The sequence below is a fragment of the Eutrigla gurnardus genome (genome assembly GCF_963514095.1).
Source record: "Eutrigla gurnardus genome assembly, chromosome: 15".
Taxonomy (NCBI): Eukaryota; Metazoa; Chordata; class Actinopteri; order Perciformes; family Triglidae; genus Eutrigla; species Eutrigla gurnardus.
Window position 1 is genome coordinate 1,251,721 of NC_139938.1, and position 20,676 is coordinate 1,272,396.

At 43.2% G+C, this 20,676-nt stretch overlaps 1 protein-coding gene across 2 annotated transcripts; it reads left to right on the forward strand.

Annotated features, from left to right (window-relative positions):
- Positions 1 to 1,747: 1,747 nt before the first annotated feature.
- Positions 1,748 to 20,248, forward strand: LOC311025376 (actin filament-associated protein 1-like 1). 2 transcript variants are annotated; one of them, XM_084028228.1, is made up of 19 exons: positions 1,748 to 1,894; positions 8,105 to 8,227; positions 9,171 to 9,251; positions 9,404 to 9,489; positions 9,556 to 9,676; positions 9,774 to 9,863; positions 10,009 to 10,226; positions 10,704 to 10,883; positions 10,986 to 11,078; positions 11,609 to 11,711; positions 15,004 to 15,159; positions 15,427 to 15,641; positions 15,750 to 15,895; positions 16,012 to 16,087; positions 16,368 to 16,476; positions 16,644 to 16,811; positions 17,614 to 17,780; positions 17,911 to 18,036; positions 18,173 to 20,248. In XM_084028228.1, exons 1-19 carry the CDS (start codon positions 1,873 to 1,875, stop codon positions 18,197 to 18,199), a joined length of 2,307 nt encoding a protein of 768 aa, XP_083884354.1. In that variant the 5' UTR covers positions 1,748 to 1,872; the 3' UTR covers positions 18,200 to 20,248. The 2 variants fall into 2 exon arrangements, with proteins under 2 accessions (XP_083884354.1, XP_083884353.1); XM_084028227.1 differs by lacking the exon at positions 18,173 to 20,248 and adding an exon at positions 18,127 to 18,147 and having other exon boundaries at positions 17,911 to 18,069.
- Positions 20,249 to 20,676: the final 428 nt, after the last annotated feature.

Here is a 20,676-nt window from a genome sequence, read left to right on the forward strand (position 1 = left end):
GTCTCACAGCAAAATGCCACAGATGCCACAAGCATTGAGGGAGCGTGCAATTGGCATGCTGCCAGCAGGAATGTCAACCAGATCTGTTGCTCGTGCATTGAATGTTCATTTCTCCACCATAAGCCGCCTCCAAAGGCGTTTCAGAGAATATGGCAGTACATCCAACCGGCCTCACAACCGCAGACCACGTGTAACCACACCAGCCCAGGACCTCCACATCCAGCAGGTTCACCTCCAAGATCGTCTGAGACCAGCCACTCAGACAGCTGCTGAAACAATTGGTTTGCATAACCAAACAATTTCTGCACAAACTGTCAGAAACCGCCTCAGGGAAGCTCAACTGCATGCTCGTCGTCCTCATCGGGGTCTTGACCTGACTCCAGCTCGTCGCCGTAACAGACTTGAGTGGGCAAATGCTCACATTCGATGGCGTCTGGCACGTTGGAGAGGTGTTCTCTTCACAGATGAATCTCGGTTTACATTGTTCAGGGCAGATGGCAGACAGCGTGTGTGGCGTCGTGTGGGTGAGCGCTTTGCTGATGTCAATGTTGTGGATCGAGTGGCCCATGGTGGTGGTGGGGTTATGGTATGGGCAGGCATCTGTTATGGACGAAGAACACAGGTGCATTTTATTGATGGCATTTTGAATGCACAGAGATACCGTGATGAGATCCTGAGGCCCATTGTTGTGCCATACATCCATGAACATCACCTCATGTTTCAGCAAGATAATGCACGGCCCCATGTCGCAAGGATCTGTACACAATTCTTGGAAGCTGAAAATGTCCCAGTTCTTGCATGGCCAGCATACTCACCGGACATGTCACCCATTGAGCATGTTTGGGATGTGCTTGACCGGCGTATACGACAGCGTGTACCAGTTCCCACTAATATCCAGCAACTTCGCACAGCCATTGAAGAGGAGTGGACCAACATTCCACAGGCCACAATTGACAATCTGATAAACTCTATGCGAAGAAGATGTGTTGCACTGCATGAGGCAAATGGTGGTCACACCAGATACTGACTGGTTCTGAGTCCCCAGACCCCCAATAAAGCAAAAAAATTCACATTTCAGGGTGGCCTTTTATTGTGGACAGTCTAAGGCACACCTGTGCACTAATCATGATGTCAGATCAGCATCTTGATGTGGCACACCTGTGAGGTGGGATGGATTATCTCAGCAAAGCAGAAGTGCTCACTATCACACATTTAGACTGATTTGTGAACAATGTTTGAGAGAAATGGTAATATTGTGTATCTGGAATGAATTTTAGATTTTTAAGTCCATCTCATGAAAAATGGGAGCAAAAACAAAAGTGTTGCGTTTATATTTTTGTTGAGTGTTTATATATATATATAAACTGATCTGTTGTAAATTTAAAATGATAATCTGTAAACTAAAGAAAATTATCCTGTTTTGAATTGGTGTGTGGAACATAAGAAATCAAAATACTGCTTTTAAGTGCCTTAAATGTATTCTACCACTGGCAATGCAATAAAAAAATACTAATGAACAACATATTGTGGATTGCATCTCCTAAAATGTAACTAGCGTGGTTTTAATGTGAGTCTCTTTAGACTCTAAAGTTTAGAGTCAGAGCTTTAAAATGTGTGGTAAACCCAATGTTTGGTGGATTGGCAATGTCTAGCACTAGGACCCAGTGGAGCTCTGGACGACGAACCGGCGGCTGCCGACTCAAACTGTAAACCGCCGCGGCCACTCTGACTCACTCGGCCGCACGGAGGCTGACAGAGAACCGCTGTGTCTGCGGCGAGCACGCCTCACGTTACCAACCGTTTACAACGTTTAAATGAAACTGAGGGATTATTACTGGAAACAAGCGCCCATACTTTAAAATATCAACCGACATGGACTCCAAACGTCAAAGTGGTGAGTAAACAGTCTCTCTTTAATATCACCTCGTACGCTATTCATTCGCAACAAAGAACTACAGTCACCATGTAATAACTTTGTTGAAGAAGACGCCGCGAATATGAAGGCATTCGTTAGCATTTTAGCACACCTGAGGACAAACAGTGACATTCAGTGACGCTTCAAACACTAACATTCGCCTACCACACTATCACTTAAAGTCATTAAAGAAATTAAACTGCAACGTTTAAAAACAAGAGGTAGGGCGTGTGTTTTACAAAAATGTTTGAGTTCTCATTGAACACATCTGAAGGGATGGACCATCGGTCTCGCGCCCTGCTCCCGTTTTTTTTCTGTGTGTGTGTGTGTGTGTGTGTGTGTGTGTGTGTGTGTGTGTGTGTGTGTGTGTGCGTGCGTGCGTGTGTGTGGACGGAGAGAAGTGTCCTCGCGCAGGTAGTAGTAGTGATGCAATGTGATGCCACCAGAAGTGCCCCGTTGGAAGTGGAGCCGCGGCGGCTGAATGGCTGCTCTGTGTCGGACCCCTTAAGGCGACAGCGCCGCTAACAGGAAGCCGCATTATGTGACACCAGCCGAGGAAGCAGTGGCCTTAATTGAAAATCTGGCAAACGCGCATCACGAGTGATTACCTGCGTTAAAACACCCCCTTTGTGTTGCCTACAGGCGAGTGGTCCAACAGGCACATTACTTTGGCATTGTGGGAATTTAGGCCGAAATGACGTCAGTTTCCATAAATAGAGGGATAAATTGAGGTTAAAGAATTTTAGAAACTTCAGCAAAGCCTGCACAGAAATGAACCCTCAGATCAGCCTCCAAACTATTTTCATTTACAGTAGTTAATTATTATAATTGTAAGTTAGGATATGTTTTTCAGTGCTACATCAACTTACTATCAATGTTGGTCATTACATCAGACATTTTGACTTGTCATAGAAGGAGAAGCACAGGTGTTGCTCATGACAGTGTGACTGGCCTCATGCTGATGCAGGTCGAGTGTTTACTAGAAATATGTGCAGACGGACTTGTCAGTAAAGTTTCAGTCATGTTCTCTGTGTTCTCTCTTGTGATAACTTGAGACGGCGCTCTTTGAAAACATCAAGCCATGCGTGTGTCGTATTTCGACGTGATGACATATGTACAACAGGCAATCGAGCCGAGGGCCGTTTGGGTTGGAGCAGTTTGAGTGCAAGCCGGCTTGGGACCCCCTGGGGGGGGGGGGGGGGGGCACGCTACGGATCAAATGGCCCTGGTGTCACTTAAATTAACTTTAATCTTTAATTAGCCATTGCAAAATGTTTCATGTACACCTGTGCTTTTCCTACTGTGACAACTCAAAATGTCTCTAGAGTGCACTCTAGAAGAAAATACTCTAGATGTAGAAAGAAGAGGAATAATTGATAGTGGTGTTGTGAACCCATGTTGCAACTGCTGCAACAAATGGGAGAAGTTAGAACTGCAGGAGAACAATCTCTGTTTAATGACTGTCACAAGCCTTGACCTCGACCATGGTTCCCTTACATTTCCTTTTTTCCCTTCCTCCACCCACCCAGTGATCCTCCGCCCAGCCCTCTCTTTCCACTACCTTTCAAAGCCCAGAAGTCCTTTTTTTATTTAGTTTTAAGTCATATTTCAAAGGGCATGGAATAACGTTGCCTCTGTAAACCCGGCTGGACTGAAAATCTATTACATTTTCTGTGAGAGATGTCCAAAGCAGCAGGTTTGTCCATGTGGCTGTGGTGTAGGAAACAAAGCTGCTGTGGTGATAATGTTCTTCTACCAAACAGGAAAACACTTGATCATGTTTTGTCCAGCTGACAGTGATATTATCACCATCACAATATCACTCCCAGGAAGCACAGTCCCAAAAACAGCAACCATGGAATAATAGTGTTTGGTGGGTATCTCTGTTTACGAGTATGTGCAGGCATGTGTGTGTAGTATTCATCCCAAATGCGAAAAAGTTAGAGTTGGGAGGGTTTCTTATGGGTTTTTTTTTAAACAAACGACACTTTCATATGACATGGAGCATTTTATTTCATGCTAATATCAAAATCATCACTGCAGGTTTAAAGGAAACAGAGCTAGGCTAGTTGTTTCCCGTCTTTATGATAACTTATCTTCTGGCTTCATATTTACAGCACAGACAGAGTGGTATCGATCTTGTCTTCTTGACGAGAGAGCCTATTTTTCAAAATGTCAAACTTTTCCTTCAACTGGTGGGAATCAGGTTTCTTTTCCACACCAGTATGCATCACAATGGTCACTGTCTCCATGGCTCCTTACCTGTTAAAACCACAGCACACAGTCTGGGTTTTAAATTAGACTCCTGCTGTGCCACAGTGCCTGCGCCAGTGTCATGCTCCTCGGTTTCCTGTGTCTCCTCACCATTTACTATCTGAGGAAACTGATAAGATACTGAAAGAATGTGAAAAACGACTATGTTCCCCCAGCTGTTTCTTTTTAAAGATCTCAAGTTGGGTTTCTGGAGACTTTGCAGTGACACCATCGCCTGTTGAAAATCTAATATACAGGATGCTAAATCTCTGAAGTAAACTATTGTCTGAGAGGGAGCCAGCTGGGTCGCCAAGGCATGAACTCTGACCTCTGGCTGAAGAGGAAGGGTGTCTGGAGAAGAGATGGAGGGAGGCAGACGAGGGAAAGGAGTTGAAAGAAAGGATCAGAGAGGGAGGACGAGCAGGGAGTTAGGGAGGGGGAGAGAGACAGAAAGGAGTGGAAGGGAGAATGTGGGATCTGGAGGGACCCCAGCCTCTGGAAGTGTGGGGGAGGCAGGAAGAGGGCGCCTGCTGAAGTGCAAAACAGCAGCTTCATACACATTGGAGGCTTGAAAACATGTTTGTGTCACATAAGTATAACTTGACTGTTTCTCTTGCAGATAAGAATGTGCCCCAGGCATCATGATTCACAGAGTATATTCATTACAATGCACTTCTATATTTCTTCTTTGTCCTGAAGGGAAATAAAATAAAAAGGATGCATAGTTTGGATGGGGGAAACAAGTCAGGGAGGAGTTTAAGCCTTTGATTGGTGTGATTGAGGATGGGAGTCAATGCCTCCGGTTAGGAGGAGAAAAGTATCTTTTCACACCCTGCAGCTCATAGATATTATGTGATGGGTAAACAGCAGCAGCAAAGAGTAGTAGGAGTTGTTTTGTTCTGAGATGCAACTAAACATGCTAAATCAGTTCAAATAAGAGTCGCATGGCTCAGGTCTCATGACTGACCTTCCTCAGGAGGCCTTTCTGTGGCTGAACACACACAGGAATGTGTGTAAAAGACACACAAACACAATTGCCAAAAGCTTATGACTTTGTTTGCTCTGTAGGATTTTATCTCTGTTTAAGAGGCAAATTAATCAAATTAATCGTGTGTGTGTGTGTGTGTGTGTGTGTGTGTGTGTGTGTGAGAGAGAGAGGGAGAGGGAGAGAGAGAGTGTGTGAGCGTGTGTGTGTGGAATGGTGGGTTACAAAGATCCCTCTGTGGGTGAGACCGACCACAAGCCTCCAGAACAGCTGATTCTCAGCCTCTGAGCCCTCCCGTCCCCCTGAGAGAATGAGAGAGAGAGAGAGACAGAGAGATGTACACAGACTTTGAGGGGGGAGAGAGAGAGAGTTGAATGGGCGGGCATGACTGTAAAGTCTAGAAACATAAAATAGACCAAAGGCCCAGTCTGAAATTCCATCAGCCCACTGATGACTTTGTTTACTCTGAGATTGATGACAATGAATCTGGTGTGTTGTCAGCCCGACATTTCCTCTGTAAGTGAAGTACAATAAATCAATAGAGTAACACCTTTCACTGCTAATTCAGGACGGTGAAAAAAGAGACTGGAAACACAATGATGGAGGGAGACTTTGGGCTGCAAGAGGATGTTGGGACAGAATGAGAAGCAGCAGGATGGAGAGAAGGGGAAAGTAGGGGAGAGGAGGTGGGACTCGCAGTAGGATGGAGGAGAGAGTCGAGATCAAGAAGGAGTGGGGAGACGCTTCTGTCAACAGCTAAGACAGGAAACCACAGCTGCTGGCTGAGAAATACTACACACACACACACCCAGCTGCTGGAGATTTATCCTTTAACCCTGAATGCCCACGGATCGAAGCGATGCAGCTGTGTTGCAGCACGCCCTTACAGACTGTGTGTTAGTTCCTGTTTTGTTTTTGTTGGAGTTTCTGACATTGTATTGTTTGCTCCGGTCTTGCAGAGTATTGTGGTCATCTAATTTTGGCCCTCATAGAGACAATAGAGTATTGTCAGACGGGGGGCGGCGGAAGAGGCAGTAAGGGCTTTTTTCTCTCTGTGTCCTCACTGTGAGAGAAGAGAGACTGTTGATCTGGTTTTAACATAACCCCTGGAACACAAGTCTTTCCAAAGAATTGCAAATGTTTCATTGCATTTCATTGTTAAGCATCTGTTTTTAACTGCTGCTAGAAACTCATATTTTCACATTAAATTTAACATCTTACTAGTGATCTCTTTTTTTTCTAGCTACTGTGTGCGGCAAATAAAAAAATGTTTCTAAATAAAAATACCAAGTACATTTAGCATAATGCTTTCAGAGTGTATTCAGACTGGAAGAAGGACAAGGATTTTGTTTTTACTTGTTTCTGAAATATTTAGAAAGGAGGTAGATTACTTTCTCAATAGGCAGCATTTGATTGATTTAAGAACACTTTTGAGGTTCCAGCGTCCATGCTGACGTCTTCTTGAACTTCCTGTCAACCTTGTTTGTGTTTTGGGTGAACCAACATTGTCAATTTCAATGCCAAAAATGACAAAGATTTAAAGCTTCTCCAAAAGCCATTTAAAGAGCATGTGGGCCATGGCCAACTTTCCACTGAAGCCCAAACTGAAATGAAATAATTTTAGGGTAAGCAACTCCAAAACTCTTAAAGGTCCACTCCATTTGTTCAGTGGCAGGAATGATACTTCATCATATCATTAGTGGCCAATATGTTGTATATAATCAAAGGTCAGCCTATTACTCTACTATAGAACTGAAGGTGTCTGCTCAAGACTCAAACTAATGTCATTCATGTTTAACGTCTGCCTCTCAGACAATCAGATAACTCTTTTGAATGGGCGATCAATTGAATGAACTAACAGGCAGTCTGGTAACTATATCCTATTCTATCTCTAATGGAACTACATATTTTCTTCTTTACTTTGGCTCCATTTCCTTGAGGGAAGGAAGCTTCCTCCCCCCTTCTCAGCTCCTTTTCTCTCTGACCCCCCCATCTTTCATTCAAAGCAGGATGTGTGAGAGTGTGGCAGAGCTTTAGAAACAATGTCAAGGTCAACAAAATGCACACACACGCATACAGACACACAGGATGTCAGTGTTTAGCATAAAAACTATTATTTTTTTCAAAGAAAGCTTTTGTCCAAACTGAAAATGGGACTAAATTGTTGGTGTTGAACGGACAAGGGAACAGACCAAACCAAATGAATAGGGCGATGTGTTGGGATGTTAAACATCTCCTCCCTGTCAGCTGTTGCAACAGGCGGTAAGTTGAGTATCAAACTGACTTCATGCCACACGTGAAGCACCAGTTCTGCTCACACTTAACTGTGGGGCTTTGCATGTGTGTGTTGAATTGATATTTGATGCACTGGTTGTAATAGCCTAAGAATATAAACCATGTTAAATGGGACACGTCATGCTTATGTTGAATTTTGTGTTTCTACAAGACTATCGACATGCTTTAATGTTCAAAAAACACATTATTTTTCTGTGTTCACCCTCTGTCTGAAACACTCCAAAGGTTCCTGTCTCTTTAAGCCTCCCTCCCATAAAAGCTGATGAGATTGTGAGAAAAATATGGAGCACCTTTGCAAAGGTAGATCTCAAGCCGTGGGTGGAGATACTCAGACTGGGCGAGGTATATTCTAATTTGCCTGCATGTGACATAGGAAGGAGATCCGAATCTGAATGGCTTGTTGAAACACATTATTTCTCATCCAGGCAGCTCACAACAAAACTGTCGGTTGTTATTTCACAGTGTGTGGGTTGGTAGGAAATCCAAATGTACTGTATGTGCCTAAGCACTGAAAAAGTGAGTTTTTCACTATTTATCCTCTTTATTAGTTATTATGGTGATTGACGCCAAGGAATATTGTATTCATAATCGCTCTGCAAACATAATATAACATAATTATGTAACATAATAATACTGTGTTCTTTTGTGGTTTTCAGTTGTGATGGAGCGACTTGTGAATGAGCTCAGCTCTCTGCTGAACATGCTGGACCACGAGACCGTCAGTCCTGCCACTGCCGACAAAATGGCCTCCGTACGTAACATCATGGACTCAATGTCAGGTACGGCAATTAACAAGAACAACATGTTAATCGTCGCACGGGGAAAAGTAAATAACAGTAAGTTAGATGAGGCAAGACTGCAAATTAGATTAGTATTTATCTGCCCAAATTTCAATGGCCATGCTTGCGTTTTTTCAGCTGCATCCGGCTTCACATTCATTCAGGGTGACACTTGCAGCCAAAGTGTTTCTGGGTTGAGCAACTTCTTCAAGGTCACATAACAACAGCGTTTACTCAGACAGGGACAGAGCATTTCCTTCTTTCTCATCTTTTTTGTAACGCGTCATCCTACTTATCATGAGCCAGTCATGCTGCAAGAGCACATCACTGCATTAGTACAGTAATGGTATTGCATTTAGAAACATGGACATGAATTCTTACTAGTACAGTAAATGCGTGTTTATCTGAGGGATGTACAGTGGGATGAGGAGAGGATAAAAGGATAGTGCTAAGAGGATAATGAAATGTAGAGTTTAAAGAGGATAATGAGAGGAGGTCAAAGAAAGGAGAAAACATCCTGATCGTAACGCATCCTCCCAACTGTTGTTGCTCATCCTCACTCTTTTTCTTCAAACATATTCATATTATTCTCTTCAATTTAGCCTTTTACAGCCACATGCTTTAGAGGTGTATTTCTCACTCTGGTTCTAAAATACCTCCAGAAAGTATGGCAACTTAAACTTGTATTTAATGACTTCAGTTAACTTGTTCTTTTGTACAAAAATGTATAAATTCCAATCTGCAAACTCCCTTGACTGTGTAATGACTTTGGGCTCTCCATACAATTTGTCTGAAACTGCAGATTGTTCAGTCTTGAGCGCTTACTGGTATATTGGCTGAGTCTCTGTACGCTTGTACGTAATCCTGACTCTCCCCAACCTACAACACAACCCTAACCCTAACTTTGATCCTGTTTCTAACCCCTAATTTATTCTTTCCACAGTCAATGGATCAGACGTCTACATGAACAGCTGTCTCTATGGCAACGGCACCAGTTTTGTCGAGTCTCTGTTTGAGGATTTTGGTGAGTAGACCTTCAAGCCAGTTCAGTGTCAAGTCTTTATTACAAATGATCAGTGTGTGTTTATTTCCAATCATACCAAATCAACAAAAAAATGTATACTATTATAACATGTATTATGTTTATGACAACCGTAATCGTCGTTGTTCCATCAGACTGTGACTTGCACATGCTCAGTGCATCTCCAGAGGAGCAGAAAGAACACAAAGAGGAAGAAGAGAAAACTCATCCCAATAAATCTGTAAGTCGTCTCTAGTCAGTCCATCTGTACCTTTTGTCCTCGTAACTAACTGAACTTTCACCTCAGACACCGACTGACACGCCCCCGCCTCCTCTGCCAACTACCCCCCTTCCTGATGACTACTATGAAGAGGCTGTTCCTCTCGACCCTGGATCCACCCCTCAATACTTTACCACCAACATGAACAGTTGTGTACACAAACTCTAAAACAAAAACACATGACTGCTTGCAACCAACTGAATTATCAGAAGTTCCTCTTCAACCTTTCCGCTCCTCTCCTGCAGCTTCCAGGAACTCTGTGGAGGATGCCTACTATGAAGATGCAGACAATAACTATCCTATTACCAGGATTAATGGCCCACCCAAAAACTCCTGTGAGTCTTCCCTCTCTTTCACATACTAATGTTGCAATTCAAATCAGCAAATATAAACAGAGCCTGTTTCTGCTTATGAAGTGTGAATGAACATTATGGGGATTTGTTTTGTAAATTAATTCTTTACATCATTTTTGGTGCTCAGACAATGACTCAGATGCTCTGAGCAGCTCCTACGAGTCTTACGAAGAAGAGGAAGAAGACGAAGAGGCCAAAGGGCGAGAACAACCTCAGAGATGGAGGGCTGAGGAGAGTCCTGATGGACCAGTGAAAGACTGCCGCATCTGTGCCTTCCTGCTGCGAAAGAAACGCTTCGGCCAATGGACTAAACAGCTAGTCGTTGTCAGAGACAATAAACTGCAGGTGAATAGAGCCGTTTATGAGTGTTTATTTCAAATTGAATGTGTCAGGTGTTATAAAATATGCACATCTAAAGAATTCCGATTGTTTTTTCTTCAGGCACAAACAACACTAACGGATAGCAAATAAGTTTAGAATTATAATGAAAATCTACAATAGGACCGAATTGGAAAGACATTGGCGTAACCGCCGGCAACCATTTATGTGTGTTGCAAACAACATGATGCATAGTTAGAAAGAACCCCCCCCCCCCAAAAAAAAGATATTAAAAAGGTATGCTAGTACATATAATAGTATACCTTTCATTTAGTTTCCAAGAGAATGTAATGGCTTTCTGTCATGATGGTTACATCAAAATGACATTGCCTGAACATTTTCAAAGGTTACATTTTAGTACCAAAGTGAAAATGCATCAAATGAAACATGAAAGTAATTTTGTGTGACTTGGGGTTATGGTGTCCCACTACCTCTCTTTCACAGTGCTATAAGAGCATCAAAGAGAGCACTCCCCACACAGAGCTCCCACTGAACCTCTGCAACGTCATATACGTCCCGAAGGAAGGCCGCAAAAAGAGACACGAGCTGCGCTTCTCGTTGCCTGGAGGCGAAGCTCTTGTCCTGGCTGTTCAGAGTAAAGAGCAGGCCCAACGGTGGCTCAAGGTACCTTTATTCACTGTATCAAAGGGCTGCTGGTGGGGGAATGTGGCTGCAGGGGGGAAACCAGGTTGTTTTAAAGTGACAGTTTTCTTTTTCTGAAACCAGGTGGTGCAAGATGTTGGCAGCCAATGTAGCAACACTGAAGGCCTGGACAGATCCGCGTCTCCCATTATACAGAGGAAGCTGGAGCTCGACAAGGTGTGTTCATGTGTTCCTCTGGTGTATTTACATTGTGTTTTTACCTGAGTGTGTCACAATTTCAGTTGCCTCTTGCTATTTCTGAGTTTTAATAAACTGTAATCTATTTCTACATTTTCTATGGTGTACATTCTGAATCTATAGTCTACTTTTTACATTTCAGTGTCTGTTGGTGACGTCACCGCTTTCAGCCCACGCATGACACAACTGTTCCTTTAGCTCCTAGTTACAGTGAGTGAGGTGACATTATTGCGGTTGCTGAGCTGGCCAGTTTTCAAAGAGCTTCTTACCCTCAACAAAGTTTTTTTGGCACACAGCTGCACAGCGAAGGAGTAGAATACATAGTTTTAAAAATACACAAAGTCAATAAGACCTTTTTCAAGAAACGTCTGTCATTTTTGTTGATATGGTTTTTCTCAGCAGGACAGAGGGGTTTCTTAAAACGGGTGAACTATATCTGTTCATATGCAACCATCCTCTCCTCTAACAAAGAAAACAAGGTAATAAAGTTTGTGCTTTTTCATTGCCAGGTGTTGCAGTGTGAACGGCAAGCATCAGATTCAGACAGTGGGCCAACAGCAGAAAACCAGTCCACTGCACAGGGACCAGGACGAGACACCATTGACTCACTGAGTAGGTTCACCATCATACGCAAGCAGCTATTGATTAAATTGTAATTATTTACTTTTTTTTTAAATTTTTGTTTCAGGGAAAGCTGAGGGATACAGCACACTTTTCTTATATTGCAGATTACATTTACATTTAGGGCATTTCGCCGACGCTTTTGTCCAAAGCGACTTACAATAAGTACATTTGTCTAAAGAAAGAAACCACAACATGTCATTGCCGATAAAGAGCTAAAAATAGAACAAGTGTTAGGTCCTTGTCTGAGCAAAGTAGTAGCTGTTCAGCAAACATACCTTAAGAACAGTGCTATGATCAAAGTAAGGTAAGGTAAGAACATAGAAGTGCTTTTTTTGGGGGGGGGGGGGGGTTGTTAGTGGGTCATGCTATGCAGAGTCGAGGTGAAGTCTGAACAGGTGAGTCTTGAGCCTTTTTCGGAAGATGGCAAATGACTCCTGACAAATGCTGTCCTGACATTGGTCGAGATTAAATCATAATAGTGAGATTAAACAACAGATTGTGATCGTTTAGATGTAAGGTGCCTTTTATGATTCTCAATTTATAATTAAATTCATTGTAATACATATTTAAATACTTGTTGTTTATAGACAATACAATCGTCTGTAAATAAGAGGTACTGAAGACTAAAATGTATCTGCTTTCCAAAAATGTCCTCACTGTCACAGGCAACTCAAACCTGAACTCAAATACAAAGACACACACATTCTTTTAAGACTGAACAAAAGCAACATACGCTATTCTTTTTTGTCTATCAACAAAATCAGGAAGGACAAACCAGGATCTATGATGCTGCGTCAGAATATAGGTCAGACACACTCGTGTTGTTCCAACCTGTTTACTGACCAAGCAGCTCTGAACCTAAAGAGACATGAGAGAGAGAGAGGCAGAGGCAGGAAGTGAGGCGCGAACAGATATGACATCCTTCCTGTCCTCTTCCTGCGATTGTCTCCCACTGACATCATAGGAAGTAGGGTGGACCTGCACCTGGTACATGTAGCATGAACACGCAAACACATTCTGTGGATGGACTAGGGTTGGGCGGTATGACGGTATTATACCGTGTGACGGTATAAAAGTGTCTACCAGTAGTGATTTTGCAATACCGTTTATACCGGAGAAAGCGCAGATGTCTGCGGCATTGCTCTGAGTCACTGTAATTACACCGCCTCGACACACAGGGCACTGCAGGCATTGCAGCAGATTGCTTGCGTGGTTGCATGAGCAGGACGAAGAAGAAACAGCTTTACCTGAGTAATATCAATCATGGCGGAGGCGGAGAGTGAACGGGTGCAGTCGAATAGTCTTTTTTGCTTAGGAAGGTTCCTAACTGAAGAAGTGACCCGCCATGAAGTAAACAAGTGGCCGCCATGATAAGAGCCGTTCGGATTCTCTAAATGCAAAGGAAAGGAGCTCCAATGCTTCCTTTCAGAGCTCCTTTAGCATAGGATGCAACGGACCTTCCTATGCGAAAGGAAAGGAGATTACGCCGACCCACAATTCTTTGCGAAAGCAACATTTAAAGTGCCGCACACCTCGGCCGTTCATGAAAACAAACGATATGTGCATTTACATATTTAACAGTTACTTTCATGCAGGCATATAGTAATTGGAATAGTGTTGATAAATGTGTATGAACAGTAATAATAATTGAATGGTATTTTTTTTATTTATTTCAATCATGTTACAAACTTGACAAAAACGAAACTAAAACCACAAATGAAATGTAAATAAAGCAACCGGTCAAACAGGAAGGAGGAGCTGCTGGACCTGAAGCCGGTCAGTGAACGAGCTGCTTATAAAACCAACATGTGGAGAAGTGGACGACGCGTTTTTTGTAGTCCATTATTGTAGTTTCCCCAGCGCAGACGCACGTCAATCACCGGTGCCGATCATACTTTTCCTAAGTCCTTTAGAGTTCTCCTATCGCCTTTCCTTAACCCCGTGACGTTTTCCCCAGAGGTCAAGGAATAGGAGTTAGGGATAGGAGTAAGGACCTTATTTTTTGACTATTCGACTGCACCCAACGTCACGATGAAACGGAGGCAGCACGACCCACCCATGACAAAGAGGAGGAACTCGTTCCGAAAAAGGGCGCTACGTCTGTTGTGTGGAACTTTTTCGGATTTAGAAAATCCGACAACGAACAAAAAGCAATACTCTGCAAAGAGTGTCGCGCGACTGTTGCTGCTGCAGGTGAAAACACCGGTAACCACTTCCACCACTTAAAGCTAAAACATGCAAAGCAGTATTATGAGTCTTTCGCCAAAGGCACCCCGTATGACAATAAATCACATCGATGGAGGGAGATAATGGAGGCCATCACGACATACTTTTTCTCATTTGTTATTTTTATTTCTTATTAAGATGGAGTTCTGTGTTTACATTTGCACAGACACTATAGCTTAAGTTGAAGCTGGAGTTCAAATGTTTACCAGACATTTGCACATTCTTTGTGGCTTATTATTTATTATATTATTATACTTTCTTTAAAATAATGTTATGCTGCTGTGAGAAAATTTTAATAAAAGAGGAAAATTATCAAATGCGACAGTATGGTTATTTTTAAGCCATTAATTGAATTTACAGGGGGAAAAACCATACCGTGATATATACCGTTACCTTGATATGAAATTATTCATACCGTGATATAAGATTTTGCTCATACCGCCCAACCCTAGGATGGACTAATGATGTCCATCCATCCATCCATTTTCTACCGCTTATCCTGTATTCAGGGTCACGGGGGGGGCTGGAGCCGATCCCAGCTGTCATTGGGCGAAGGCAGGGTACACCCTGGACAGGACGCCAGTCTATCACAGGGCCGACATGTAGAGACAGACAACCATTCACACTCACATTCACACCTACGGACAATTTAGAGTCACCAATGAACCTATCCCCACATGCATGTCTTTGGACTGTGGGAGGAAGCCGGAGAACCCGGAGAGAACCCACGCTTACACGGGGAGAACATGCAAACTCCACACAGAAGGAGCCCGGGCCGACCCGGGGATCGAACCCGGGACCCTCTTGCTGTGAGGCGACAGTGCTACCCACTACACCACCGTGCAGCCGACTAATGATGTCAATTTAAATAAAACCAGGTAGTAAATAAATGGTGATGTGATGCAAACATGAATGTAAACTGCAAAATGACAGGTTGACTTCATACAACCATGAATCAAATCTAGTTTGGATTAGAAAGCATTATTGGCACAAACACAGCAAGATACTACACGATCAGCCCCAGCACAGTCTGACCGGGTATGTTTGATTTTAGACCGGGGGAAACGCGGAGCGTTCTCAGAGCTGACCGGGTCGATGAGCCGAGCAGCTGGGAAGAAAATCAACCGGATCATCACTTTCTCCAAACGGAAACCTCCTTTACCGGGAGAGCCTCCCTCGTCTTCTGGTCACCATGACAACCCACGCAGTGGTGAGGACAAAAATCTATCACGATACTATTGGCTGACTGGATGGTTGGTTAGTTTGTGGATTGTTTATTTAAATGACTGATTGACTTTTTGCAACAACTTTGTCTGTGAAAAAACACCATTGTGCTGCAAGATTCTTGTTTTATATTTCGGAATTGTATTCTGCATTTATATCGTAAATAATTCAATGAAACCAACATATAAAAGTAACAATAAACTTCAGCAATAGGTGTCTTTTCATAACTTTCCCACTCCTCCTCTCTCCCCAGGCTTCCTCAGTGTGTGCCTAAGCGGCTCGTGGAAAGAGCGTTGGTGCGTTGTGCGAGGAGGAAGCTTGCACCTGCAGAAGGACCCTGGGGATCGGCGGCCACCGGTCATTGTGGTACCACTCAAAGGTGCAGAGGTGGTGACAGGTGGCCTCGGGCCCAAACATCCCTTCTCCTTCTGCATCCTGCAGGCTGGCAGCGAGCTAGCATCTTTAGAGGTACTGTATTACATAGAGAGTCTATTTGTCGTGGACACAGATGAGGCAGAAAGTTAACATGTGTACAGGAAGGACACGTTTCTATGTAGCTGCGTTTGTGTCCAACAGGCCAGCTGCTCCGAGGATCTGGGCCGCTGGCTGGGCGTGTTGTTTGCAGAGACCGGCAGCACCACTCTCCCTGAAGAGCTGCACTATGACTACATCGATGTGGATACGCTCACTGACATCCGGCACGCTGCCAGACACTCCTTCATGTGAGTCACTTCCTGCATTAAATATATGTTTCCACATGTATTTAGTTAGATTTTACTGTCTCTTGTCATGGCCCATTATCCTGAAATTCATCTGTCTCTGTGTTTTTTCCTCTCAGGTGGGCCACTGCTACTTCCTCCAGCAGTGCCTCGACCGACTCAAGAACATATGATGAGGTCTATGAGAGTGTTGCGGTGAGGAAACATCATGTGATGGAATATAATGTCATTAAACATGGAGCCGTTCAAGCCTTATCTGCCTGTCGACTCACTACAGATCATCTCCTCTTCCTGTCCTGTTTAGTTGCACATTTATGTAAAATACTCTATTATTCTATTATTCCACCTATATGATTTTGTTGGTCGATGTTCAGAAAAACATGACATCACATTAAATTACACATAGAAATCTGGCTTTTTAGTTAAAAATACACGTAAATGCAGAAAAATAGATTTGAAAATTCTTCTCCTGCAGGAGGAGGATGTTGAAAGCAGAAGTGGACAGGTGAGACGTCATGCCTCCTTCTCCAGCAGGGACTCTGAAAAAACTGAACAACAGGCCGCCATCAAGAGACATGCCTCCAGTGAGTCTTTGTCGTTTTATATATATATTATAATATATTATATTATAATTGGCTGCATAAAAGTGATAGAAAATGTGGGTGTTTGCAGTGCAGAATAAAAGTAATTCTTATTCTAAATCAGCACGAGCATTACTGTTTGTTTATATTATGCCATGTATTCTGTTAAGATGTGAATCAGTATGCACGGTACGGCAAGACACGTGCAGACGAGGACGCCAGACGCTACCTGACTCAGAAAGAGGAGCTGGAGAAGCAAAAGGAGGAGCTCCGGCAAGCACTGATTTCCCTCCGCAGGGAAAAGAAGGAGGTGAAGGAGGAGATGAAGAGTATTACAGGTCAGAGACAAACTGTACGCACAGCGCCGTTTAGACTTCAGCTTTGTAGCAGTACTAACTTACTAACTGCAGGGCTCCAGACTGCGACCAAATGGTCGCATTTTGCGACTTAAATCTGTGACAGTGCGAGTAAATTTTTAATCTACTCGCGCATGCGCGACCAGTAAATTTGCTGTTTTTTGTTTTGTTTTTGTTTTTATATTTTTTGTTGCTGACAAACTTACAGCCCACTAGTTGGCGGTAATGCAAAAATGAGCTGGTTTGCCAACCGACATTAACTCCAAAAGAAGAAGAAAGGAGATGGCTGGCCAATGTGCGTGAGAGTGGGGGGGGGGCGAATGACCACTGTGATAGGCTAATATGTGAAAAGAGGCGGTTCTTTGGGGTTATCGCGCGAATCCACAGATTTCACATACCGGCATCAAAACAATGGACAATGGCGGCGAAGCGGACTATCAGCTCGTACTTTCTACCCAGTTGTGTTAAACATAATGTTCCGGAGGACACAAACGTCGAGAATGAGTCGGTGAGGAGACGGTCGTGGCGAAAAAAGCCAGGAAATTCAGCTTAATAAAGCACAATAAAATATGAATTTATAAGATTGTAGTTTCTGCATTTATTGTCAAAGCATTTATCAGTAATACAGTGAAAATTATAGGAAAACTTTGCAAGTCGATTTCGGTGTGCGCTCCTAAATGTTCTGCTTGCGCCCCTAAAATTTTAAGTTAGGGGCCACTGTGCTCCTAGTGAAAAATGTTAGTCTGGAGCCCTGAACTGTGTGTGTGTGTGTGTGTGTGTGCAGGTCATGCTGTGGAACAGCGGTTAGCCAAGCTGGAGACACTGTGTAAACAGAAAGAGGGGGAGAGGGTGGAGCTGGAGCTCAGACTGACAGAGGTCAAAGAAAACCTGAAGAAATCATTGGCTAGAGGAGCCCTGGGTCCGCCCACAGACACCAAGATCAGCATCAAGGTCGGCAGCAGATACGCTCCTCTATCATTCTTTGTGGTCACTTCATTTAGACACACAATAACTGTACATCTTAAATGTAATAAACCTGAACCGTGAGTTGATGTGTGTGTGTGTGTGTGTGTGTGTGTAGGCACAGGGCAGTAAGGTGGAAAAGGTCTACAATGAGACTGTGCCGATCAACTCAGCAAGTGAGCTTCGTAAACGCCCACCGTCTCTTTATGCCTCCTCCAAGGGGAACGTCATGCAGAAGGCAAAGGTAGAGTGTGTGTGTGTGTGTGTGTGTGTGTGTGTGTGTGTGTGTGTGTGTGTGTGTGTGTGTGTGTGTGTGTGTGTGTGTGTGGATGAGCGTTGAGCAGACAGCTAGAAATATTTGTGCTGTGTCATGGTTTCAGGAGTGGGAGTCAAAGAAGGGGACCTAGACTGAACATAAATGGATTCATGGAGAGAGAGGAATTGAGCGGCAGCAGGAGGAGGATGTGTTAAGTGAAGAAACAGATGACGATAAGAAGAAGAAGATAAGCAAGAAGAAAAAGGGGGAGAGGACAGAATATGCCCTCCTCTTAACTCTCTTTGCACACACAAATACAGTACAGGCAGCGTGGTGTTAATATGACAGCTTCATTGATGTGTTTGTCTGTCTGTGTATGTAGGAACACACATGCAAGTTTGCATGTGTGTTTACATTTGCACGGGGCTGCAGAAAGTGAAAATGTGATTATTTCATAGAAATGCATCACAGAGGGAGTGTCTGTCATCAACACTGTGAGTTACAGGCAAGACTCCCACTGATTGTATTCCTTTTTACAGGATACTTGTCAATTTAAAACGAAAAACTTAAGCAAATGTAACATACCGAGCCAACCATTTGCCATTAGGTTCAAAGGGAGTTACATTTTATTTCTCACTCGTTATGTTTAGGAAATACTTCCGTTAAATGAACCAGTCCTAACTTCCCTTAAACAGTTGTGATAACATGAACACCTGACCTACTCACCGGTGAGGTTATTTAACTAACTGAGCATTATGACCCTCAATGATAACACAGATAAATTCACATGAACCCAAAGACCATGTTAACACTGGACATTACATGCCCCACCTTCGTTTATATTCACAGCACCCAACAGAATCTGAATAAATGCAACAGCATCTTACAGTAAACCTCTCACAAACACATAGGTTACATTTCCTGACCCACCACAAAATACCCACAATGAATGTCTTTCACGTTCACATAAGGTTCAATGTTCTTTTGTTAGTGTCCAGAATTGTCCCGTCTCTTTCCTCCTCAGTAGCATAAATGCGTGACATAAAATGTTCCAACACGGCCGTTGTAGTCACTGACACGCTGGCGTGTGTCACATGTGGCAGGGTAAATACTCACGGACCATTCCGTGCAGCAGGAGGGAGAAGGAGAGAGCAAGGGAGGGAACGTCGAATGCTAGGTGGACTGGCTTCCCTCGCGAGCTGGCGTGGTGTAGCCTCCAACGTCGGTCTCAGAAGGCGACGGAATACTGACGCTTAGCTACTAAACTCACTGAACAGTTAACTATCACAACCTAATGAGGCTATTGCACCCCACGGAACGACGTACTTTCTTCAACTGCGGCCGCGAAATCTTCTCTGTTGATTGAAGTAGCGTCTCCTCTTTGACGCGGTCGCTCTCTTAACGTAATTCCTTCGGAAAACATGAAACAAACTAACTTAAACTGCTGCATACACTTTCCGTTACTTGAACTATATCAACGTTGTCTTTTTTGTTTACATTTTCCAGCGTGGGTGCTTGCCGGGCGCCGCCATCTTTTCCTCTCGCGTCATCCTCCTCGCTCGTCCTCGTCCTCCTATGTCCCTCCCTCCCTGCACTCCTGATTGGTCCGTGCAACAACATTTGCGGCCACTGATTGGCTGGCCCTCTGGCTATTGGGTGTTGGTTTGACGTGGATATTTCACAAAAGTCATTATGAAAGGTTGCATATAAAGAAATATGTCCACACATTAGGTGTACCACTACACAAAGAAATTACTATTACCTTAAATTATCATTATTAGTAAGAAAATGGAAGTACAAGGTGTATATAAACCATGAGGAAAGCATATTGAGTATGACACTGTTCCTGAAACAAAAGAGTAAATGTTTATTATTGTAATGTGAAACTATTGGTTTTCAACCATTATATCTGTATTTTTTTATATATATATTTGCCTTTGCACTTTATCTTTTGTGATAACACAAATGTCTTGGAAATTACCCTCAGCACCCAATTTCAGAATTGCGAGGATGAATGCCTGTGTTTGCTTTCCCTGTTCATGAACAAATACAAACGTTGTAGTAAATAGTTCCTTTATCAAGAGCCTTTGTGTGCCGGACTGTTTAATATAACTCTGTTTCAGCCTGGACCTTCCTTCTGGGATGAGTAAGAATCTCACAGCACAATCACAACTCTGGACTGTAAGCGCCCTCTGGTGGTGAGATCAACCGATGGCACTAGCTTGAACATTGTTGGGGTGTCGAACACTTGCTGTTGGAAGACAAACATAATTTAACAGTTGTACTAACTGATAATAATACTTACAAGACGTTTATAGTTGGATTTTTTCGTATGTGTCCGTAGAGCTGACTCTTCATTTACAATTATTCTAATTTGCAGCACCTCAATGTCCTTTTCGAGCATTGCATTGTGGGAGAAAGTGTTACAGCAGCCGTTCTGACATGGCAGCAGGGTAAACTATATCAAAAATTAATTATGATCCTATTCTATTGAGTGTGTCAGCCATTCCAGTGAGCCCCCCAATGGAAGGGTAAATATCGCAAGTTATTAATTACACCTGTGTTTACCCTGCATGTCATGTCAAAACGGCTCTTGTGCTGTCGATTTGTCATTAATATTATTTTTAT